The sequence below is a fragment of the Myotis nattereri genome, assembly GCF_964212035.1.
Source record: "Myotis nattereri genome assembly, chromosome: 2".
Taxonomy (NCBI): Eukaryota; Metazoa; Chordata; class Mammalia; order Chiroptera; family Vespertilionidae; genus Myotis; species Myotis nattereri.
Genome location: NC_138076.1, coordinates 111,926,762 through 111,953,232, shown reverse-complemented (window position 1 = coordinate 111,953,232; position 26,471 = coordinate 111,926,762). Strand labels below are relative to the sequence as shown.

Below are 26,471 nucleotides of genomic sequence, written 5' to 3'. Positions count from 1 at the left end.
ACAGCTAAAACAGAGGTTTAATTACGAACCACAGTATAATAATACCCCAAATGTCTAGGCTGCAATTTAAAAACTCACTTATCCTACCAAAACCCAGGAAAACAACACTGTAAATGGAAAGAGACAATTAATAGATGCTAACACTGAAAGTACAGCAATGTTAGAATGAACTGACAAACAGGCAGCCATGATAAAATTGCAGGAAACAAAAGCCACTTAATAAATAGAGATTCTTACTTAAAAAAAAAAAGAAGAAGAAGAAGATAGAAGAAAAACCAAATGGAAATTCTAAAACTGAAAAGAAAAAAAAAAAACTGTAATAAAAATTGAAAACAAAATCAGGCCCTGGCTGGTGTGGCTCAGTTGGTTAAGCACCATCCCATGCACCAAGAGGTTGCTGGCTTGATTTCCAGTCAAGGCACATTCCCATATTGCAGGCTCAATCCCCAATAGGGGGCCATAAAGGAGACAGCACACTAATGTTTATTTCTCTCTCCTTCTCTTTTCCTCTCTCTCTCTCAAATCAGTAAAAACATATTCTTAAAAATATCAATACTGCCCAGACGTGGTGCTCAGTGGTTGAGGATCGACCTATGAACCAGGAGGCCATGGTTAGATTCCTGGTCAGGGCATATATCCAGATTGCAGGCTCAATCCCCAATCATGCAGACGGCAGCCAATCCATAGATTCTCTCTCATCACTGATGTTTCTATCTCTCTCTATCCCTCTAACCTTCCTCTTTGAAATCAATTAAAAAAATATCAATACTTAGGGGGGGTGCAGGAGGCAGTCAATCAATGATTCTCTCTCAATAAAAGTATATTTAAAATAAATATCCATGAGTTCCTACTAATATTAATAAATGATTGAATAAATTAATAAATGTAGAAGAGATAAATTTCCTATGCAGAAAAATCCCAGGTATCTGTATGCTCCACACTAAAGGAGAGACTGACTTCATTCCAAAGAGTACAACATGAAAACGGTAAGCAGAGGAACTTCACAATGGAGAATTACAACAAACATTACTTCAATAAGGTGAAAATGTTGCAAATTAGACAAAAAACAGTAACCCACAAACAGAAGAAACGAAGCAAACCCTAGAAGGGATAAACCAAAACAAATCACAGTTAAATTTCTAAAAAAAAAACTGAATAAAATTAAAAATTGAATTAAAAAAAAGACATCCCTGGCCAATGTGTCTCAGTGGTTAGAGTGCCAGCCCAAGCACCAGAGTCACAGATTCGATTCCCAGTCAAGAGCATGTGCCTGAGATGTGAGTTTGCACTCTGACCTCTGGTGGAGGCACATGCAGGAGATAACCAGTAGATGTGTCTCTCTCACATCGATGTTTGTCTCCCCCTACTTTCCCCCTCTATTTCAGTCTCTCTGAAAAGCAATGGGAAAAATATCCTTGGTGAGAATTAACAAATATAAAATTTAAAAATTAAGACAAAAATAATCTTGAAACCAGCAAAAGAAATGGAAAAGTACAATTGAAATGACAGCATATGAAGACAGAAAACTTTTAGACAATAGACCTTCTACTCTATACAAACACCACAGGAAAAAAATGTGGCACTAACCCACCCATACCAGCAAAGGCCAAGTGGAGGCCTAGACTTGTAACTTATTCGGCTTCAATGTGGTGCTCCAGCACCCAGCCAAGTTGATGGCAGAAAAAGCCAAGTAAGTAGCATGAACTTCTACCCATGAGGAAGTGGTAAGGTCGCTACCACTCAATTCCTACCTCTCACGATGAGAACTGAGAGTCAGGTCTTTCACCAACAACTAGCAGTAACAAGGCCAAAATTACAATTATAGAGAATGAGGGCAGGAAGAGATTAACCAAAGAACTTATGTGCATATACTGGTATATATGCATTATCTATGGACTCAGACAATAGGCCTTGGGCAGAGTAGGAACGAGTTGGAGGGGAACAATGGGGGATAAAAGAGGGTATCTGCAAAAACTAAAAAAAGAATGAAGAGCCAAAACTGGTTTGGCTCGGTGGATAGAGCGTCAGCCTGCGGACTGAAAGGTCCCAGGTTCGATTCTGGTCAAGGGCATGTACCTGGGTTGCGGGCACATCCCCAGTGGGAGATGTGCAGGAGACAGCTGATCGATGTTTCTCTCTCATCGATGTTTCTAACTCTCTATCTCTCTCCCTTCCTCTCTGTAAAAAATCAATAAAATATATTTAAAAAAAAAAAAAGAATGAAGAAAAGTGAACAAAGCCTAAGGAACCTGTGGGATAGACATATGCATAATGAAAGGCCCAGAAGAAAAGCAGAACAGGGCAGAAAGATTATTTGTAGAAATAATGGCTAAAAAGTTCAAAAATTTGATAACACAAATCTACAAAACTAAAAATCACAGTTACAAGTAGAAAAAATTCAAAAGAGACACACAAGAGACATTATAATCAAACTGTTGGAAGACAATCTTGAGAGCAGCAGGTACCAGGAATTCTCAGTAATATTTCCCACCAATTTCTCACTAGGAACCATGGAGGCCAAAAGGCAGTGACACAACATTATGTGAAATGCTAAAAGAAAACAACATTCACATAAGAATATAAATACAGCAAAACTATTATTCAAACATGAAGGAAAAAAAAGACATACCCAAGTAAAAGGTGAGGGAAATCTTACCACTAGACCTACCCTACAAGAAATACTAGACAGCCAAAGATTTATGCTGAAATGAAAGGAAACTATACAGTAACTGGAAAGAATAAAGATCTACATATAAATAACTACATGGGCAAATAAAAAAAGTAGTATTATTATATTTTTGGTTTGTAAGACCAGTTTTTATTTCCTAAATGATTTTAAAGACAAATATACAAAAATAATGGTAAATCTCTAATAGGCATACAATGCTTAAATTTTAACTCGTAATTAAAATGTAATTTATTATGACATAAAAGAGGATTCGGCTATATAGGAACAGTTTTGGGGAGGGGGGTTTGCTATTGTTGTTAATCCTCACCTGAGGATATATTTTCCATTGATTTTTTAGAAAGAGTGGGGGGTAGGGGGGAGAAACATCAATGTGAGAGAGACACATCATTTGGTTTTCTCCAGAACAAGCCTCCACCAGGGCTGGGGATCCAACCTTGACTGGGAAGTGAACCCCTGACCCTTTGGTGCTCGGGCCAACACTCTAACATACACTAAAAGAAATAAAGAAGCCCTGACCGGTTTGGCTCAGTGGATAGAGTGTCGGCCTGGGGACTGAAAGGTCCCAGGTTCGATTCTGGTCAGGGGCATGTACCTTGGTTGCGGGCACATCTCCAGTGGGGGTGTGCGGGAGGCGGCTGGTCAATGTTTCTCTCTCATCAATGTTTCTGACTCTCTATCCCTCTCCCTTCCTCTCTGTAAAGATCAATAAAATATATTTTTTTTAAAAAAAGAAATAAAGAATAACTTACAGGGATTTAGCAGTAGATTAGAGGATTCCGAGAATCAAATCAATGATTTGAAATTGAGGAAGCAAAAAACAACCAATCAGAAGAGCAAAAAGAAAAAAGAATCCAAAAATATGAAGATAGTTTAAGGAGCCTCTGGTACAAATTAAAACATACCAACATTCGAATCATGGGGGTGCTGGAAGGAGAGGAGAGGAGGAGGAGGAGAATGAGGAGAAGAAGAAGGAGGAGAGGGAGGATAAAGAAGAAAAGGAAGAGGAGGAGAAAGGAGAAGAGGAAGAGAAGGGGGAAAGGGAGGAGGAGGAGGAGGAGGAGGAGGAGGAGGAGGAGGAGGAGAGGAGGAGGAGGACAAAAAGGAAAAGAGGGAGAAGAGAAAAAAATTAAAAACATGAACAATAAAATGGCAATAAATACATATCTATCAACAATTGAGTCTAAAAATCAAAATAAATGAACAAGGAATCTAAGGAACAAAATAAACTGATGAATAAAATAGAACCAGAGGCACAGAAACATGGAACAGACTGACAAATATCAGAGGGAAGGGTAGAGGAGGGCAGGAAGAGATTAATCAAAGAACTTGTGTGTGTGTGTGTGTGTGTGTGTATTATCTACGGACACAGACAATAGGGTGGGGAGGAGTAGGAATGAGCTGGAGAGGAAGAACGGGGGGATAAAAGAGGGATATCTATAATACCCTCAACAAAAAAGATTTTTTAAAAATAAGATATAATTGTAAACATATATGCACCAAATACCAGAGTCCCAAAATATACTAAGTAAACACTGACAAACAAAGAGTAGAATAACAGCTAGAATGGTTATTAAATAACCACTTTCAATAATGGGTAGAACATCCAGACAAAATTTCAATAATTAAATACAGGATTTGAATAACATTGTAAAACAACTAGAGCTAACAGACATAGAGTACTTCACTCAACAATAGCAGAATAGTCTTCCAATTTCACATAAAAGATTCTCCAGGACAGATCGTACGTTAGGCCACCAAAAAAAGTCTCAACAAATTTATAAAGATTGAAAACACAGAGTATCTTTTTCAATTATAAGAGAATGAAACTAGAAATGAGTAATAGAAGGAAAACTAAAAAATTCACAAATACGGATTATTAAACTACTTAACTCAAAGAAGAAACGCACTAGGGAAACTTAAAAATACTTAATAAATGAAAGCTAAACCACAAAATAACAAAAGTGATGGGATACAGAGCAATCAGTGATCAAAATGAAATTTATCATTATAAATACCTATTTTTTAAAAGATCTCAAATCAATAACCTAATGTATACCTGAAATAAAAAAAAGAAAAAACTAGATCCAAAGCCAGCAGAAGAAAGGGAATAATAAAGATTAAAGTGGAGGTAGAGAGTAAAAACTAAAATCAATTAAACCAAAAGTTGATCATTTGAAAGAAATTTACAAACCTTTTAGATAAACTAAGAAAAACAAAAGATACAAAGAACAGAGAAACAAAAAAAGGGACAAATACAGGACACTGCCCCACTCTCCCAAAAAAACTAATTAAATACTATGAACAATTATACACCAAAAACTGAGGTAACATAAAAGAAATAAACAAATTCCTTAAAACAGAGGAACCACTAAAATCAACTCCACACTAAGCAGAAAAGATCAACAGATTGGTAAGTAGAGGTTAAATCAGTCATCACAAACCTTGCGACAAAGAAAAGCCCAGGACCAGTGGCTTCCCTGGAGAATTCTGACAAACATTTTAAAAAAGAACTGACATGAATTCTTCTCAAACTCTTCTAAAAGTCACAAGAGAATGGAACATTTCCCACCCCTATTGTATTAGGTCAGCATTACCCTAATTCCAAAGACTGATAAAGACACCACCACAACAAAAATTACAGACCTTTTATATGTTTATTCATAAAGGATTTAGTTTTTTCCTTTATGAAAATAATGGAAGAAAAAAAGTCATTTAAAATAACGAAAGATAAAAATTTATGAAAAGTTAACAAAAATATTGATGTAATAAGTGGAATGAAATCCCTTGCACTATGAAGAACACTTTGACATCAAAAACATGCTGAGTCTCAAGGTCAGTCATTTGGAAGCAGATATTTGACCCACAACTCAACTGCAGACCAAAATAAATTCCAAGTGGGTTAAAGATGTAAATGTTAAAATGAAGCTTTACAAACATTAAGAGAAAACATGAAAAGTATCCTTGTATAGCCTAGAAAAGAAAAGAATATATGAAGCAATTTCCAGAAGTAATAATAGAAAACCATTAAGTTTGACAATATTAAAATTTAAAATTCTACATGGCAAAAAATGTATATGAGCATCCAATCACAGTTATATATATCATAGATAAATCTCATTACTTATTAATGCCATCCTATAAAATAAAACCGTAATATGCAAATCCACCGAAAGGCAGAACGACCAGTCTCTATGACACGCACTGACCACCAGGAGGCAGATACTCAATGCAGGAGCTGCCCAGAGAGGAAAGCAACAGGAGGTGGCGGGGGGGCGGGGCTGGCCAGCAGGCGACACCAGGCCACCAACCAAGGCCGGTGCCAGCGGGGTCCCCCAATCGCCCCACCCACCGGTCACCCCACAGATGGCCCTGATGGCCAGCCAGGCCTAGGGACCCTACCCTATATATTGGGAACAGTCTCTTAGATTAAAAAATTAAAATCTGGAAAGGCTACTCTAACACTGAAAAAACAGGATGATGCAGTGATGACATGCATGGGCTCTGGCTTGCACATTTTGTGGTCAGCTCTGATTCTGACACTTAAAACTGTGTGACAAAGCCAATTACTTCTCTCTGCTTCAGTTTTACCACCCATAAGATGGGGAAAATCGTATTACTGCCTCAAAAGGATGATGTTATATACTACTTTTTATAATAAGGGCAAAAAAATGTAGCTGCCCATACAACAGCAAGATGCCTTGCACCTGTATGAAAAGTATGGTCACTGGTGCATGCAGCATCCCAGATTGCGAGAGAGATGTCCAACTGCCGGTTTAGGCCCAACATTGCCCCGAGAGGTCCTGGATTGTGAGAGGACGCAGGCCGGGCTGAGGGACACCTCCCACCCCCCACCCCACCCCAGTAAATGAATTTCATGCACCAGGTCTCTAGTTTACATAATATTTATAAATAAGTCAAACCATGAAAACACACAATTAGTGGTTACCTTTTGAGGAAGGGAAAGGGGAAAGTAAATAGGAAAGAATACAAAATAAGCTGATTGAGAATTGGTAGTGTTCATTTACTAGAAGTAGGATCTTAAAAATCAAGGCAAAAGACTCAGATTTGATTTTTTTAGTAACACTGTGAAACAGATTACTAGGTCCACAACTTTACACCTGATGAAAACAAAGCCAGGCACAGGGAAGCTAATTTACCTGGAACATAGATGATAACTGGTGGGGCCTGAATTTTAACCAAAGCAAACTAACTAAAGCCAGCACTCCTAACAATACCAACAATATCAGCAACATCAAAAGTCCTGGAGGTTAGATCAACTGAAGGACTTATATGCAAGCATAAAGGCCTAACCAATGGACACAGACAACAGGGGGGTAAGGGCATGAGTGGGGGAGATAGGGGGTAATGTGGGGATAAGAACACATATGTAATAACTTAATCAATAAAAAATTTTTTAAAAAGTCCTGGAGTTTATCATTAGTGTAACCATTTCCATCAACATTATAGCTTTCCTTATATTAACAAACTGAAAGTATTCCTCCCCCTTGCAAATCCTATGAAGCAGGAACTATGTCTACTTTACTTTCCATTCCCAGCAACAAGAACAGTACCTGCAACATAGTAGGTGGTCAATAATTATTTCATGAACAAATTACCAATGCATTTTGCTCATAAAAATAAATGTTCAAATTAATGGGGGTGAGGAGGGAAGAGAAAATCAAAGCCCAAACAAAAAAAAATGGGTAAAAGATGTAAACAAATAATTCACAGAGAAAACAGTCCTGAAATAAGGAGGAGGAGGAGAAATAAAAGATAAAAAATATGAACATTAAAATGAAGAAAAGGGGGGAAGAGGAAGAGGAGGAGGAGTAAAAGATAAAAAATATGAACAATAAAATGCCAATAAATCCACATCTAGCAATAACTGCATCTAAAAAACTAAATGGACAAGGAATCTAATTGAGGAAAAAAGAGAATGAATAGAAAACAAGAGGAGAAGACAGAAATAGGAGCAGGAGTTTTCTGAGTATATCTTTTTTTTTTATTGATTTTTTACAGAAAGGGAGAGGGATAGAGAGTTAGAAACATCGACGAGAAAGAAACATTGATCAGCTGCCTCCTGCACACCCCACACTGGGGATGTGCCCTCAACGAAGGCACATGCCCCCAACCAGAATCAAACCCGGGACCCTTCCGTCCGCAGGACGACGCTCTATCCACTGAGCCAAACCAGTCAGGGCCTGAGTATATCTTCTTATGTACACTTTACTTTTGAATCATGAGTATAAATTCAAAATAAACTAATTCAAAAGATCATAAAATCAAACTTAACCTTGAGAGATTAAAAGGGCAACAAAGTAAATGGATGCTACAAAGACATGTTTCCAGGACCAAACTGGAATTACAACGAAAATACAAAAAAAAATCATCCAGAATAATCAACTAAAAACAAGCTGTGGAGAACCCTGATAACGAAGGATGGAAAGCGGATACCACACAGAGACAGGAAAAAAGGGCAGAGGTGCGAAAGGGATGGACAGGACCCCATAGACAGCAGATGAAGTTCTGGAGAGATATCTCAGCTGTGGGGGGCTGCCACTGAGAACTCTGGGGTATAACCCGCAAGCTGGGCCACCCTGCAGAGAGTACCAGAACTGAGAAAGGTGCCCACTTAACATCTAACCGTGAAAAGCAGCAGGGTTGCTGTCTGCCAGATGCTGGAAATGCAGGCACCCTCCTAAATGGACAAGGCACAAAATTTCATGTGCAGCCACTCACCTTGGGCTGCAGCAAGGAAAGGCAGACCGGACTGCAGCTCTGGGGGGAGAAGCCAGGGTTGGGGGGTCTGGGGTTAGAGCTCACAAGGCAGACACCCCCGTTTATTGTATTGGGTTGTTCCCTGAACCTGCAGAGGACATCTTTCTCAGGCAGAACTTTGCTATTCATGTGGTTTTTGCCACGGGGAACACAGTTGCCCCTCCATATTGGAAAACTCCTTACCCCACTCTGTGTAGTTTCTGAGGCACATTAATAGACTGAGAAAAACAATTAACCTCCAGGCAGAAGCAACTGCCCCACTCTGTTGGAAAACCACTCATCCCACCTCTGGCCTGAGGTTACTAAAGACTAAATCCAATCAGTCTGCAAGCAGAGGTGGTATCTGGAGGCTTTGAACCTTTGCCTGATCTAAGTAGTCTGAAACAGCGTTTGACACTGTCCTGCACTAGAGATTAAGAAGCGTAGCAAATCTAAGACATAGTCAGAAACCCAAACAGGAACCCAAAAATGAGGAGACAAAGAATCAACCCCCAAATGAGAGAACAAAAGAATTGTCCAGAAGAATAGATAAATGAAACGGAGATAAGTATCTGATATAGAGTTCAGAATAATGGTGGTAAACAAACTATAGTAAAAACAGCAGATCAGGAGAGCTGAGGATCTGATCAGTGAATTGGAAGACATCCGGATAAAGCCAAAGCAGCTACCTGAGGCTCAGGCAAGCCACAGATGGCGGGTGCCGCTGCCCAGGACTGGCCCAAGGCTTAGGAAAGCCGGGAATGGCAGCTGCGAGCTCAGGCAAGCCAGGGATAGCGGCTGCCCAGCCACCCAGGGCCGGCCCAAGGCTCAGGGAAGCCAGGGATGGCGGCTGCACAGCAGCCCAAGGCCGGCCCGAGCTTCAGGCAAGCCGGGGATGGTGGCTGTCCAATCGCCCAGGGCCAGCCTGCGGCTCAGGAAAACCGCCGATGGTGGCTGCCCAGCAGCCAAGGCTCAGTTAGGGGGCAATCAGGCTGTCAGAGGAGCAGTTAAGAGGCAATCAGACCAGCAGGGGAGCCATTAGGGGTGATAAGGCAGGCAGGTAGGCAAGTGGTTAGGACCTAGCGGTCCCGGATTGCGAGAGGGATGTCCAAATGCCAGTTTAGGCCTGATCCCTGTGGGGGTCCCGGATTGGAGAGGGTGCAGGCCGGACTGAGGGACACCCTTCCATGTACCAATTTTGTGCACTGGGCTTCTAGTCTTTTGTAAAAGGCAGCAAGAGAAAAGCAAACTGTTACCTACAAAACAGCTCCCAAAGGCTATTATTTTATTGGTCAACGGAAACTCTTCAGGCCAGAAGGGTATGGCATGAAGTATTCAAGGTAATGCAAAACAAGGATCAAAACCCAGATTATTATTTCCCACAAGGCTATCATTCAAAATAGACTGTGAAATAAAAACCTTCCCAGACAAAAGAAAACTAAAGGAGTTCATGACCACCAAGCCAAGATTACAAGAAATGCTAAAGGTACTGCTGTAATAAGAAGAATAAATAGAGAAACTTAGGCATACTGATTAAAATAGCAATGAATAAATACCTATCAATAATAACCTTAAATGTAAATGGATTAAATGCTCTCATCAAAAGGCATAGGGTCAACCAGTATACATGGCGTCTACAATAAACCCACTTCAGAACATAGGACTCACAAAGGATGAGAGTGAAGGGATGAAAACAATTTTCCATGCAAATGGGAAGAAAAATAAGCTGGCATAGCAATACTCATATTTGACAAAATAGACTTTAAAATGAAGGACATCACAAGAGTCAACAAAAGTCACTACATAATACAAAAGGGATCGATCCAAGAAGAGGATAACCCTAGTAAACACATATGCACCCAATATATAAGCACCTAAATATATAAAAAAGCTTCTAGAGGATCTACAACTATACAGTAATACCAGGGAAATTAACACCCCACTGACTTCACTGTATAGGTCTTCCAGACAAAAATTTAACAAGGAAACAGTGACTCTAAAGAACATACTGGGTCAGGTGGATTTAGTTGACGTTATAGAATAGCGGTTCTCAACCTGTGGGTCTTGAACCCTTTGGGGGTCGAACGACCCTTTCACAGGTGTCGCCTAAGACTATCGGAAAACACATATATAATTACATATTCTTTTTGTGATTAATCACTATGCTTTAATTATGTTCAATTTGTAACAATGAAAATATATCCTGCATATCAGATATTTACATTACAATTCATAACAGTAGCAAAATTACAGTTATGAAGTAGCAACGAAAATAATTTTATGGTTGGGGGTCACCACAACATGAGGAACTGTATTAAAGGGTCGCGTGTGGCATTAGGAAGGTTGAGAACCACTGTTATAGAACATTTCACACCAAAGCTGCAGAATATACATTCTTCTCAAGTGCAAAGACAGACCACATGTTAAGACACAAAACAAGTCCCTACAAGTTCAAGAAGACTGAAATAATATCAAGAATCTTCTCAGATCACAGTGGAATGAAATTAGAAATCAACTACAGTAAAAATACCCAAAACTTTCAAACACCTGGAGGTTAAATAGCATGATATTAAACAATGAATGGGTTACCAATAAGATCTGCAAACAAATGAAAGTGAACACACAACAATCCAAAATCTGAGACACAGCATAAGCAGTCCTGAGAGAGAGGTTCATAGGACTACAAGCCTACCACAAAACACACAAAAATTAAAAATAAACTATTTAACCCGACAACTTAAAAGAACTCAAAAAGAACAGTAAGAAAAGCCCAGAGAAAGTAGAAGGAAGGAAATAATAAAGATTAGAGCAGAAATAAATAACATAGAGACTAAGAAAACAATACAATAAAATCAATGAAACCAAGCGCTGATTCTTTGAAGGGATAAATAAGATTGATGAACCATTACAGAGATTCATCAAGAAACAGAGAGGACCCAAATAAATTAAATGAAAGCAGAGAAGTAACCACTGACACCACAGAAATAAAAAGGATTTTAAGAAAATACTACGGCCTGACCGGTTTGGCTCAGTGGATAGATCATCAGCCTGCGGACTTAAGGGTCCCAGGTTCGATTCCAGTCAAGGGCATGTACCTTGGTTGTGGGCACATCCCCAGTGGGGGGTGTGCAGGAGACAGCTGATCGATGTTTCTCTCTCACTGATGTTTCTAACTCTCTATCCCTCTCCCTTCCTCTCTTTAAAAAATCAATAAAATATATTAAAAAAAGAAAATACTATGAACAACTATAGGCCAACGACCTGGACAATGTGGGTAAAATGGACAAATTCCTAGAAAAAATACAATCTCCCAAAACTGAATCAGAAAGAATCAGAAAACCCGAATAGGCTAATCACAAGTGAGCAAATAGAAGCAGTCATCAAAAACTCCCTGGAGCCGAAACCGGTTTGGCTCAGTGGATAGAGCGTCGGCCTGCGGACTGAAGGGTCCCAGGTCAATTCCGGTCAAGGGCATGTACCTGGGTTGCGGGCACATCCCCAGTGGGAGGTGTGCAGGAGACAGCTGGTCGATGTTTCTCTCTCATCGATGTTTCTAACTCTCTATCTCTCTCCCTTCCTCTCTGTAAAAAATCAATAAAACATATTTAAAAAAAAAAAATCCCTAGGTCGGGACGGCTTCACTGGAAGTTTTACCAAACATTCAAAGAAGAACTAACACCTATACTCCTCAATCTATTCCAATATATGCAAGAGGAACACTTCTAAGCTCTTATTATGAAGCCACATTATCCTAATTCCAAAACCAGATAAAGACACTACAAAGAAAGAGAATTACAGGCCAATATCCCTGATGAACATAGATGCTAAAATCCTCAACAAAATATTAGCAAATAGAATCCAGCAATATATTAAAAAGAGCATACACCATGACCAACTCAGATTTATTCCAGGGATGCAAGGCTAGTACAATACTTGCCAATCAATAAACATGATATATAACATAAACAAACTGAAAGACAAAAATCCCATGATCATATTGATAGGTACAGAAAAAGCATCTGACAAAATCCAACACACATATATGATGAAAATTCTCAGCAAAGTAGAAATAGAGGGAGTATATCTTAACATGATAAAGGCCCTATATGACAATCCTACACCAAGCATCATACTCAATGGGAAAAAATAAAACCATTTCCCCTAAGAAAAGGAACAAGACAGGTATGTCATTTTGACCACCCTTATTCAACATAGTTACAAGAAGTCCTAGCCACAGTGATCTAACAAAAAAAAGAAATAAAAGGCATCCAAAACTCTTATAACTTGCAAATGACATGATACTGCACATAGAAAACCCTGAAGATGCCACCAAAAACTACTAGATTTAATAAATAAATGTGGCAATGCAGAATACAAAATCAGCACCTAACAATTGATGGCTATTTTATACATCAACAATGAAGTCTCAGAAAGAGAAACTAAACAAAAAATCACACTTATCATTGCAACAAAAAAAATAACATATTTAGGAATGAACTTAAAATTAAGGAGGGCAAAGACGTGTACTTGGAAAACTACAGGATGTTGAAAAAAGAGAGAGAGGAAGATATAAACAATTGTAGAATATACCGTGTTATGGGTTGGTAAAAGTAACATCATTAAAATGTCCATACTCTCCAAGGCAATCTACAGATTCAAGGCAATCCCTATTAAAATAACAATAGCATATATCACAGATCTAGAATACTTCAAAAATTTACTTAGAATCAAAAAAGATCCCGAATAGCTGCAGCAATTTTGAGAACAAAAAAGTCGGAGGAATCACAATACCAGATTTCAAGTTATACTACAAAGCCACCATAATCAAAATAGCCTGGTACTGGCACAAGAACAGGAATATAGATCAATGGAACAGAAAAGAGAACCCAGAAATCCACCCAAGCCATTACGCTCAATTAATATTTGACAAAGGAGGCAAGAGCATACGATGGAGTCAAGAGAGTCTCTTCAATAAATGGTGTTGAGAATACTGGACGATACATGCAAAAAAATGAAACAAACTCAAACCATTAACAAAAATACACTCAAAATGGATAAAAACTTAAAGTCGTGAAACCATAAAAATCCAAAAGAAACCATATGCAGCAAAATCTCAGGCATCTCTCGTGTCAACATATGTATATAGATACATCTCCTAGGGCTGTGCTCGGCAAACTGTGGTTTGTTTGGATTCTATAATCGAAACACTGTTTCAACTCCAGCTCTGAGATCCTGGCTGGTTGAAAGCAGGTTTCTGGGGTTTTGTTTTGCTTCTATATTTGTAACAATGTTTTAAACTGCAAGCTCAGAGGCCGGCAGGGGCAGGCGGGGAACGTTAGCTTCCTCCATCACTGAAGCAAGCAAGCCTCATGTTCGCTTCAAGCTGCCTGGCTGCCCGCTGCCATCTTGGCTGGCAGTTAATTTGCATATTGCCCTGATTAGCCAATGGGAAGGGTAGCGGAGGTACGGCTAATTACCATGTTTCTCTTTTATTAGATAGGATGATGCTCAAAGTCACTGATCATCAGAGAGATACAAATTCAAACGACAGTAGGTGTCACCTCATACCTGTCAGAATGGCTACCATCAACAAATCAACAAATGACAAGTGCTGGTGAGGATATGGAGAAAGGGTAACCCTAGTATACTGCTGGTGGGAATGCAGACTGGTGTAGCCATTATGGAAAACAGTATGGAGTTTCCTCAAAAAATTAAATATGAGCCAGGGATCCCACTTCTAGGAATATATCCTAAGAAACCAGTAACACCAATCAGAAAGAATGTATGCTTCCCTATGTTTATAGTAGCACAATTTACAATAGCTAAGGTCTGGAAACAGCCCAAGTGCCCCTCAGTGAGAATGGGTTAAAAAAGCCATGGAACTTTTATACCATGGAATCCTATGCAGCAATAAAAAAAAAGGGTCTCTTACTCTTTGAGATAGCATGGAGGGACCTGAAGAGTATTATGCTCAGCTAAATAACCCAGTAAGAGAAAGACAAGTATCACATTATCTCACTCATATGTGGAATCTAGTGAACAAAATAAGCTGATAAACAAAATTGATCCACCAACAAAAAAGCAATAGAACAGATTGCAGAATCTCAGAGGGAAGGTGGTGGAGGGTGTGAGGGAAGGGATCAACCAAAGAACTTGTATGCATATACTGTATGTATAACCCATGAACACAGACAATTGGTGGTGAAGGCCGGAGGCAGAAAGAGGGTTGGTCCTAGAAGGGGTCAATGGGGAAAAAGGGGGACATATGCAATACTTACAAAGCTAAAGATTTTTTTTTTAATTAACATTAAAACTGAAAAGTAAATGAGATGATCAGTCCTAAGCTAGCTTTAACAATGTGAAAAATCATATTTGCTCCCTGGCCAATGTCTTTCGATGGTTAGTGGCAGTCTGCACTCCTAATAGTCAAGGGTTCGATTCTCAGTCAAGAACATATACCTCCATTGCAGGTTCACTTCCTGCACTCCAATCAAGTGTGAAAGGGAGTCAAGCAGTCAATGTGTCGCTCTCACATTGATGTTTCTCTCTTTCTCTCTCCTGCTCCCTCCCTCCCTTCTACTCTCTCTGAAAAGCAATGGAAAAAATGTTCTCAGTAAGGATTTAAAAAAAAAGAGAGAGAGATCATATTTACAACCACCCAAAAGAAAATTCAAAAGAGAAATCATGCCCCAGCCAGAAAGTTCAGTTGACTGAAGGACCATCCGGTACACCAGAAAGGCTGCAGGTTTCATCCCTGATTAGGGTGCATACGGGAGGCAACCAACCAATCTTCCTTCCTTCCTTCATCTTCCTTCCTCCTTTCCTTCCCTTCCCTTCCCTTCCCTCTCCCTTTCCTTTCCTTTCTTCCTTTCTTTCTACAGGAGGCAACCAATCAATGTTTCTTTCTTTCTCTCTCTCTCTCCCTCCCTCTCTCTCTCTCTCTTTCCTTCTTCTCCCTCTAAAATCAGTAAGCTATCCTCAGGTGAAGAAAAATAAATAAATAAATTAATTAATTAATTAAAGGCAAGATATTTAAAAAAGAGAATTCTTGAGTAATTCTTATAGCATTTACCTTTTTATGTAAACATCACACATTTATATCCAATTATCTTTATAGTATTTATTTGAGATGTGAAGACAATAATGGAATTAGATTCCAAGAAAAATCTGGTTAATAAATGCTATTAGAGAAAACAATTAGAGCCATTTACAATACATTCAGAAGAATGGTGGGGGTTTTTTGTGTGTGTTTTTTAGAGTGGTGGGTTTTGATCAGATTAAGAATTACCTGTTTGTATTCACTGACACAACTTTGGCAGCAAAATCTCTTTTGCTGACCATCAATCACCAGGACATTGTTTCCAGCACCTTTGCTGGGCAGGTACTCTCCACACTGTTCACAGCAATTCATTATCAGACCATTGGCCATTCTGTATCTATTAAAGCAGTGGTCACTACACAGCTTATGAGTCATATTTTTAAAGCTAACTTCATGGCGAATCTAAAAGAAAAACAACAAACAAAATTTTATAAAGCAAATGATTATGACAAGTAGTCAAATAACAAGATACTCCCATTGAAAAAAAATGCCTCACTAATGTTTTAGTGAAAAGCTTGTTTAAGCAAAAACGAAATATAACACATATTTCATTATTCCTTGAATCATTTTTATACACCCAAGGAATACATGTATAGTGTGGAGAGGACCACCAGTGACATAACTACAAAGTTCTCTAGCAGTATCTAAAAATAATACAAAACAACCCAGTTTGAATATTGCTGTTATAAAACTTCTAAAACAAACAGACTGGAAATCTTCAGATAAATCCAAAAGGAACTATAAATAAGTGCACTACTTTAGAAAAAGGAGGAGAGAGAACCATTATTACAAATCACTCAAATGAGGTATGTTCACACAAGTTTCTTTTTTTAATTAAATGCCAACACTTTAATACCATATTAACAATGTGAGGTTACCAAACTTCGTTTGTTCTACTTCTTAAGCAAGATTGTTGCCTTATTTATTTAGTCAGCCTATTGATTTAAACATGGTGGTTTTGTCTGTGAGTTCTCCCAACCTCAGGAAAAAAGTCAATTCATATTATATTTTAATTTTTCCTAAATAATTCTCACTAGGGGAGAATCAGATTACATAATGGGATACTCATCAGATCAATTTTTATATACCCTCACTTTTAAGGTATACACTAATGAAAGATTATAACTGCTATATAAAGTTAAAAATATTTCCAAAAGTTAAAATCAAGTGATAAAGCACAAAAGTACAAACCTCTGTTAGTTTACCACAAATTGTACATCTTGATTTATTTAGAGCTCCTTTAGTAGGATTCTGTTTGTCTTCATAGAGAGACAGACAAGACGTACTACAGAATTCCTGGAAGGACTCACTTGAGTCCACTTGAGCAACGATGGTTCCTTTCATTGTAGTTATATCTCTGAAAATAAGAGGAACAACTTAAAGTAAAATTCTATTTTTAAAAATAATCAAACATCCCTAGCCAGTTTTTCACAGTGGTTAGAGCGTTGGCCTGAGGACTAAAGAGTCATGTGTTCGATTCTAGTCATGGGCACGTACCTCCATTGCAGGACTGATCCTGCCCCGGAAGCAACCAACTATGTGTCTCTCATATCCATGTTTCTCTTGTCTCTCTCCTTCCCTTCTACTCTGTAAAAAAAAAATCAATGGAAAAAATACATCTGGTGCCCGGGCAGTATTGCTCAGTGGTTGAGCGTCGTCGACCTATGAATCACCGGGAGGTCAGGATTCAATTCCCAGTGAGGGCACACGCCCAGGTTGCGGGCCCAATTCCCAGTATGGGAGTGTGCAGAAGGCAGTCAATCAATGATTCTCTCTCACCGTTGATGTTTCTATCCCTTTCACCCTCTCCTTTCCACTCTAAATATCAATAAGAAATTTAAAAATTTTTAAAAATATATATGTACACATTTTCATGAGGATTAACAAAAAAAAAATCAAACATAATAGTAACTGACATTTTTAATTTCTATACAAGCAAACTATTTTATATTGTTAAGTCCTTGCCACTACACCCAATTTATCCTTAAGCTCATTAACAAGGCTTTCAGATATTGATAACATTTTAAAAAACAAAATGGCTGTTATTATTTATATAGAGTTTAATGTCAAGGCCAATTTATTGAGTTATTAAGTTACAATACCTATTTAATTCCCCTCACTTGGGATAAGCATAAAGCATGAGATATCTAGGTCACAGGAACATAATAAAAATAGCCCCACCTACCATTCTATACAGCTCTCTAACTGTAATTAGAAATGTTAGGAAATGAGTCCTAACCGGTTTGGCTGAAACGATAGAGTCCCAGGTTCAATTCCGTTCAAGGGCACATACCCAGGTTGCAGGCTCGATCCCCAGTAGGGGGCATGCAGGAGGCAGCCAATCAATGATTCTCTCTCATCATTGATGTTTCTCTCTCTCATTCTCCCTAAAAATTAATAAAAACCGATTTTTAAAAAAATGTTAGGAAATGACAATACTGATAACCATTGAAGTTTTCCTTCAATTCTCAATTTCAAGATGCTATATTACAGCATGTAAGTCTTTTATTACTACTGTAAAGCAATCTAAAAAGTGTGTAACAATTATCCCAATATTTGACTTTATTAAACTCGTATGGAGCACTAAGACTTTTCCAAAATTCTAAGATCAAAAATATCTTCCCAAATTTGGGCTGCTCCAAGACATGGTACAAGAAAATCCACCTGGTTTGACCTTGCATATCTCACTTATTTTTAACTAGTGAAGGCAGACTGAAAAATTGGCAGAAGAGAGCATCCTATCTCTCCAAGGCCGTCAGAAAACTGGTATCTGAACCTTGAAACAGTGACTATTCTAATGAGTTAATGTTCAAAACACACATAAACACATACCTATTTTAATACAGGACTAACCCATATATAAACTGCCTATTAATTATATCTAATTAATAATATAAATATATATTTTTACAAATTCAAGGAGTCGATGAAGATTGCAGACAAAATTAACTATAAAATCTACACCAAACTCTATAAAATAGAAAGCCTTTTAATCATAAGCTACCTGGGCTTGATAGAGAACCCTCTAAATCAGTGGTTCTCAACCTTCTGGCCCTTTAAATACAGTTCCTCATGTTGTGACCCAACCATAAAACTATTTTCATTGCTACTTCATAACTGTAATGTTGCTACTGTTATGAACCGTAATGTAAATATCTGATATGCAGGATGGTCTTAGGCGACCCCTGTGAAAGGGCCGTTTGACCGCCAAAGGCGTCGCGACCCACAAGTTGAGAACCACTGCTCTAAATCATTACAAATTTCAGTTTAGCTTTAAGATTCAATCAGCTTGCTTAACAATTTTGAAAACAGAATAATTCGTCTCTAAGACTTTAACAGTTTTCCTAAAATTTTATACCACCAATATTCAACTATATGGAATTATGTTTAAAAGTAAACCTTACTTTTTACACATAACACACAGTTTCTTTGGAGCAGGCTTGTGAGAGAAGGAGGAAAGGCAGGTGGTAGAACAAAAGAGGTGAGCAGATCCTTTTCGTTGATAAGCTGTCTGTCCCTTTTGTAAAGGTTTTTTGCAGTTTGCACAAGTGACTTTAACTGGTTTGGTGGGCTGCTGTTGGGCAGAAGGCTGGAAAATCTGTTTAGGAAGCGAGGCCACTGGTGATAAAGAATCCACCCCTGGCTGTTTCTGATTTCGAGGAAATGAAGCTGATTGGGAAATCCAAGAATCTTAAAAAAAAAAAAAATACACAAGAAAGAGCAATGAAATGTGTATCAGAGAAACAGTTTTAACTTCTCATTTTGTACAAGTATAAGACATTAATAAGGCAGCAGCATAGCAGAGAGGTAATAAACACATGTTTTGGAGAAGAATGGCTGATTGAGGCCTGGCAGGAGTTGCTCAGTGGTTAGAGCGTCGGCCAGCACACAGGAGGGTCTCGGGTCTGATTCCCAGTCAAGGGCACATACCTGGGTTGCAAGTCTCATCCCTGCACTCCCCCTCCCCAACTCAGTGGGAGGCAACCAATCATGTGTGTCTGTCACATCAACCTCCCTCTCTCTCTCTCTCTCTCTCTCTCTCTCTCTCTCTCTCTCTCTCTCTCTCTCTCACTTTCTCTCTCCTTCCCTCACCTCTCGCCCCAACCTTCATTTTCTCTAAAAATTAATATCCTCACTCCTCAGGTGAGGATAAAAAAAATTTTAAATGACTAGTTGACATTCAGGTTCCATCACTTATCAGACCTCGAAGTTACTTAAACTCTATGCCTAACTCTCCTCTAAGCTGGAAATGGTACCAAGATGATATGAATGCTAACATAAAATGAAAAAACCATGACTAGCATACAGGAAGCACTAAAAATATTAGCCTTTAGTTCTCTTTTTTTTTAATATATTTTATTGATTTCCCACAGAGAGGAAGGGAGAGGGATAGAGAGAAACGTCGATGAGAGAGAAATATTGATCAGCTTCCTCCTGCACACCCCCTACTGAGGATGTGCCCGCAACCAAGGTACATGCCCTTGACCGGAATCAAACCTGGGACCCCTCAGTCCGCAGGCCGACGCTCTATCCACTGAGCCAAACCGGAGCCAAACCGGTTATGGCTAGCCTTTAGTTCTTAAACAGGAAGAACTAATTTGCAGAGTAATAAATAAGCAAGGAACACATACATCAACACAAAAGTACAATAAAATCTTGATCAACCAGAATCATTGACAAATATAATACAGGTATGTTTATATATGATTATATTCAAAACATCTTTTTAAGAACAGTGTTTCCATACATACATTCAGTTTCATGGCCTCTAAATATACCACATAATAGCAAATAAAATTAAAGTGTTACACAGAAATGACATAAGTCAACATATATATAGTAACCAATCCAACATATTGCTCTACACTGCTAACAGTTCAGCATATCACAGCATTGAAGGTACATGTCTCATTAACACTGGAGTGCAGGTATTCATCTGTCCATCTTTAATAGTGAGCTGCTTTGGCACTTAGCTGCAGTCTGCAGCTTCTGCATAGTTATAGTACCACAGACTTCTCATGACACTACCAACAGCATAAACTTGTTTTCATTATGAAACATTTTCAGGCCACCACTTCTAATTTCCATTACTTTGATATCTTATAACTTTTTTCATTTCTAGTTTCTTCTACATTTTGAACTTCCATACATAAAAGCTGAACTTCCAATGATAAGCCATTACTTTCCTTCCATAGCAAGTACAAATATAGCCAAAACTCAGGGAAACTAATTCTTCTTTTTATAAAAAAGAGGGAGAAAGTCTTCTTTTACACACACATAAATATATATATGTATATATTCCCTCTGCCACACATACTAGAGGCCTGGTACACAAATTCGTGCACCAGTGGGGTCCCTCGGCCTGGCTTGTGGGATCAGGCCAAAACCGATTCTCCAACATCCAAGAGGCCCCGGATTGTGAGAGGGCACAGGCCAGGCCAAGGGCCCCCACCAGTGCATGATCAGGGCCGGGGAGGGATGAGGGAGGTTGGTCAGCCAGCTGGAGAGGGACCGTGGGAGGACTCCAGGGTGTGTCCGGCCCATCTAGCTCAGTCCCAATCGGCCAGACCCCAGCAGCAAGCTAACCCTACTGGTTGGAGCATCTGCCCCCTGGTGGTCAGAGCATGTCATAGCGACTGCTCAACCAGTCAACTGTCTGCCCCCTGGTGGTCAGTGCACATCATAGCAAGCAGTTGAGTGGCCTTAGCATATCATTAGCATATTACACTTTGATTGGTTGAACGACTGACAGGTCGACCGGACACTTAGCATATTAGGCTTTTATTACATAGGATATGTATGGAGAGAGAGAGATTGATTGATTTCAGAGAGGAAGGGAAACATCAGTAATGAGTCCTAACCAGTTTGGCTCGAGGGATAGTGTTTCGACCTGTGGAATGTCCCATCAAGGACATATACCTCAGTTGCAGGTTCAATCCCCCACCCCAATCAGGGGTGCGTACAAGAGGCAACCAATTGATGTGTCTGTCTCACATTTATGTTTCTCTCTCTGTGTCTCTCCCTCTCCCTTCCACTCTCTCTAAAAATTAATGGAAAAATATCCTCAGGTGAGGATTAACGAAACAAACAAAAAAAGGAAACATCAGTGATGAAAGAGAATCATTAATTGGCTGCCTCATGCACACCCCCTATTAGAGCCCAAAACCCAGGAATGGACCCTGACAGGGAATTGAAATGAGGCCTCCTGGTTCACAGGTAGAAACTCAATCACTGAGCCATACCTATGGGGCAGGGAAACTTCTTTACTACAAAAACCTAAAGAAGAGACCACACTCTCTGGGACAGGGAGAGACTACCAACGCTGTGGCACTCCCCGGACTGCGGGACTCGGGCACGGAGCCCACGCCATCTTGAAGGGGAGAGCGGCCTCTAGGAACTCATCAGCACCACCACCCAGACAGGCCTGGGATACTGCCCGCGACCCAGCAGCCACTCCAGTCAAAATCCTGCTGCCCACCCGCAGACTCGCAGACCCTGGGATCTCCACCTCCAAAGGAGCACCACTCCCACAGCAGTAAGTGCAGCCACCCCTTCCCAGCAGCAGACCTCCGACATCACATTTGCGTGTCTCCAGCAAGCAGGTCTCCGAGGCACACCACTCCATAGATTTCTCTTGGGAGTCACTGTACGCCCCAACTGGGTGTGATTTTGTACAGACACAGGCGCACTGCCCCACAGTAGAAATTCTGAATTCCCTCTGCCTGATTAACTGCCCACACACACCAAGCTGCGCAACTTAAGCGCCAGGGCCCTTCAGCGCCAGGGTCTCTCAGAGTGCGTCAGAGCTCAGCGCCCGGCAAAGGCACTGCCACAGTTGCTCACTCCCCCTGAGCCCATCTATCCACAGGGCACTTTGGGAAGCCGCAGTGAGCCTCCGCTGGGTCCGATCTTGGACAAATAGGGACACACTCCCCTGGGCAGTAGAAATTCTGAATTCACCCATCCTGGATACCTGCCCAAAGACGCCTCAATTAAGCGTGCCAGGACCCTTCAGAGTGCTTCAGTGCGCCTGCGCTAGCAAACTCACTGCGGGTGCTCCTGTATACCAGCACCGGGAATGAGCGCCTATCCACCACAGGTGCATCAGCAAAAACTGAGTTTCCTCACCCCACAGCTGCAGAACTCTGGACACTACAGTTGCATGCTTTCCCAGCATGCAGGACTCCCAAGACAACCTCTCCACAGGCAGCCCTGGGGCCTCACTGTGAGCCCCGATGGACATGTACTTAAAACAAACAGGGGTGCACTGCTGGGCTGTAGAAACGCTGAATTCCCTCTTCTGGGATAGCTGCCCACAGACACTGCAATCCAGTGGCTTCAGAGCCAGGGCCCTTCAGAGTGTGTCAGTAAACCCTGCAGGCAAACACACCACAGGTGCCCCTGTAAACTGCCGCTGAGATCGCGTGTATCCAACCACGGAGGCAGCAGCAAAAGCTGAGTCTGCCCACCACACAACAACAGAACTCTGGACACCACAGTCACGCCTTTCCAGAACACAAGCCTCCCGAGCGCCACCACCCCAACAGACAGCTTCTGGGTGCCACTGTGAGTCCCCGTTGGGCACGCATGATTTCAATCAAGGGCACAAGACAGCAAAAATTGGGACACCCTCTCCACAGCTGCTGACTTCTAGACACCTCAGTTGCTCCTTTTCACCTCACAGGCCTACATCAAGAGAACCCAAATAGCTCAAGTAGGGAGCTATACTAGACTACCAAGCCCAGGAGACCTGAGAGGTCACACCAGTAGCACCATACCCAAAAGAAACTGGATAGCAAAGCAATCGGAGCTACAGTTAAAACATTACAGCAAAACATGGGAAGACAAAAAAGCAATCCACAAAGGAAAGAAAAAGAGGAGTCACCAGAGGGAGTTAAATGAAATTGAGGCTACTAACTTATCAGAGGAAGAATTCAGAGTAATGGTCATAAGGATGCTCAAACAGCTGGATAACAAATACACACAACTCAATGAGAATTATAAGGAACTGAATAAGAATGTCACCAGCATGAAAAGGAACCAAGAGGAAATGAAGAATGATATAACTGCAATAAAGAACACAATGAAAGGCTTAAACAGCAGACAAGAAGAGGCTGAAGACCATATCAGCGAATTAAAAGACAAGGTAGGAAAAAACACACAAACACAAGAGCAACTGGAAAAAAAACTTAAAAAGCAAGAGGAGAGCCTAAGGGAGCTTTGGGACAACGCAAATGAAACAACATTCGCTTAATAGGGGTACCAGAAGGAGAGGAGGAGAAGCAAGGAATAGAAAACTTGTTTGAAGAAATAATGACAGAAAAGTTCCCTGATACTGGCAAGAAAAAAACTACACAAGTCCAAGAAGCACATAGAGTGCCAAACAAGATGAACCCCAAAAGAACAACATCAAGACACATCATAATTAAATTGGCAAACACCAACGACAAAGTAAGAATATCTTAAAGGCTGCCAGAGAGAGACAGAAAGTTACCTACAAGGGATCACCTATTAGAATATCAGCTGACTTCTCAACAGAAGCACACCAGGCAAGAATGGAATGGAATGAAATATACAAAGTGATGCAAAGCAAGGGAATGAAGCCAAGAATACTGTACCTAGCAAAGCTATCATTCAAAATTGAAGGTGGAATCAGGAGCTTCACAGACAAAAAAGGGCTAAGAGAGTTTATTACCACCAAGCCAGCAATGCAAGAAATGCTAAAGGGACTGCTATAAAAAGAAGAAACAAAAAGACAAGAAGAAACACAAACAATAAGAATAAAAATGGCCGCAAACAAGTACTTTTCAATAATAACATTAAATGTAAATAGATTGCCGAAACCGGTTTGGCTCAGTGGAGAGAGCGTCGGCTTGCGGACTGAAAGGTCCCAGGTTCGATTTCGGTCAAGGGCATGTACCTGGGTTGCGGGCACATCCCCAGTGGGAGATGTGCAGGAGGCAGCTGATCGATGTTCCCCTCTCATCGATGTTTCTAGCTCCCTGTCTCTCTCCCTTCCTCTCTGTAAAAAAATCAATAAAATATATTTTAAAAAAAAATGTAAATGGATTAAATGCTCCAATCAAAAGACACAGGGTAGCTGAATGGATAAGAAAACGTGACCCATATGTTTGCTGTCTGCAAGAGACCTACCTCAGAACAAAGGATTCACACAGACTGAGAGTGAAGGGAAGAAAAAAAAATTTTTCAGGCAAATGGAAATAAGAAAAAAGCTGAGGTTGCGATACTTATAGCTAACAAAATAGACCTCACAGTAAAGGCCATAAAATAAGATAAGGAAGGCCACTACATAATACTAAAGGAAACAATTCAACAAGAAGATATAACTCTGGTAAACATATATGCACCCAATACAGGAGCACCCAAATACATAAAACAACTTCTGGAAGATATCAAGAGAGAAATCGATAGCAATACAGTCATAGTAGGGGACTTTAATACCCCACTGACACCACTGGATAAATCCTCTAAACAAAAGATCAGCAAAGAAACAGCAATCCTAAATGACTCACTAGATCAGATGGACTTCATTGACAACTTCAGAAAATTTCACCCCAAAACTACAGAATATACATTCTTCTGCAGTGCACATGGGACATTTTCAAAGATAGACCATATCTTAGGACACAGGCAAAGTCTCTTCAAATTCAAGAGAATAGAAATCAGAACAAGCACCTTCTCAGATCACAATGGCATAAAACCAGAAATCAACTACAATAAAAACATTGAGAAAAAAAACACTTAGAGGCTAAATAGCATGCTATTAAACAATTGATGAGTTACCAGAGAGATCAAAGAAGAAATAAAAAGCATCTTGGAAACAAATGACAATGAAAACACAACAATCCAAAATCTATGGGACACAACGAAAGCAGCCCTGGGAGGGAAGTTCATAGATCTACAGGCCTACCTCAAAAAATAAGAAAAAGTGGTAATAAATGATCTAACCCTACAACTCAAAGAGTTAGAAAGAGAGCAACAAGAAAAGCCCACAGTATCCAGAAGAAAGGAAATAATAAAGATCAGAGCAGAAATAAACAACATAGAGACCAAAAAAACAATACAAAAGATCAATGAAACCAAGAGCTGGTTCTTTGAAAGGATTAACAAGATTAATGAACCTCTCGCCAAGCTCACGAAGAAACAAAGAGAAAGAACCCAAATAAACAAAATCAGAAATGAAAGAGGTGAAGTAACAACAGACCCTACTGATATACAAAGGATTGTCAAAAAATACTACGAACAACTCTACTCCAACAAACTGGACAACCTCGATGAAATGGAGACATTCCTAGAAAAATACAAGCTTCCAAAACTCAATCAGGAAAAATCAAAAAACCTGAATAGGCCAATAACTACTGATGAAATTGAAACAGTCATCAAAAAGCTTCCAGCAAACAAAAGCCCTGGACCAGATGGCTTAACGGGGGAGTTTTACCGAACATTCAAAGAAGAACTAAGGCCAATCCTCCTCACACTATTCCAAAAAATTCAAGAGGAAGGCACACTTCCAAGCTCATTCTATGAAGCCAGCATTACTCTAATCTCAAAACCAGATAAAGACACCACAAAGAAAGAGAATTACAGGCCAATATTCCTGATGTACATAGATGCTAAAATCTTCAACAAAATTCTAGCAAACCGGATCCAGCATTACATTAGAAAGATCATACACCATGACCAAGTGGGATTTATTCCAGGAATGCAAGGCTGGTACAATATCCACAAATCAATAAACGTGATACATCATATAAACAAGCTGAGAGACAAAAATCACATAATCTTATTGATTGATGCAGAAAAGGCATCTGACAAAGTTCAACACTCTTTCTTGATAAAAACTCTCAGTAAAGTGGGAATAGAGGGATCATACCTCAACATAATAAAAGCCTTATATGAAAAACC

General features: G+C 39.8%; 1 protein-coding gene across 1 annotated transcript in view; it reads right to left on the bottom strand.

Annotated features, from left to right (window-relative positions):
- Positions 1-26,471, bottom strand: part of LOC308513491 (zinc finger MYM-type protein 2-like) — a 163,231-nt gene that overhangs the window by 76,693 nt on the left and 60,067 nt on the right. The window contains exons 6-8 of the mRNA XM_081083585.1: positions 18,950-19,235; positions 16,737-16,902; positions 15,735-15,947 (exon numbers count right to left, since the gene is read on the bottom strand). Coding sequence (XP_080939711.1) covers positions 15,735-15,947; positions 16,737-16,902; positions 18,950-19,235 — 665 coding nt within the window. The remainder of the gene's footprint in view (positions 1-15,734; positions 15,948-16,736; positions 16,903-18,949; positions 19,236-26,471) is intronic.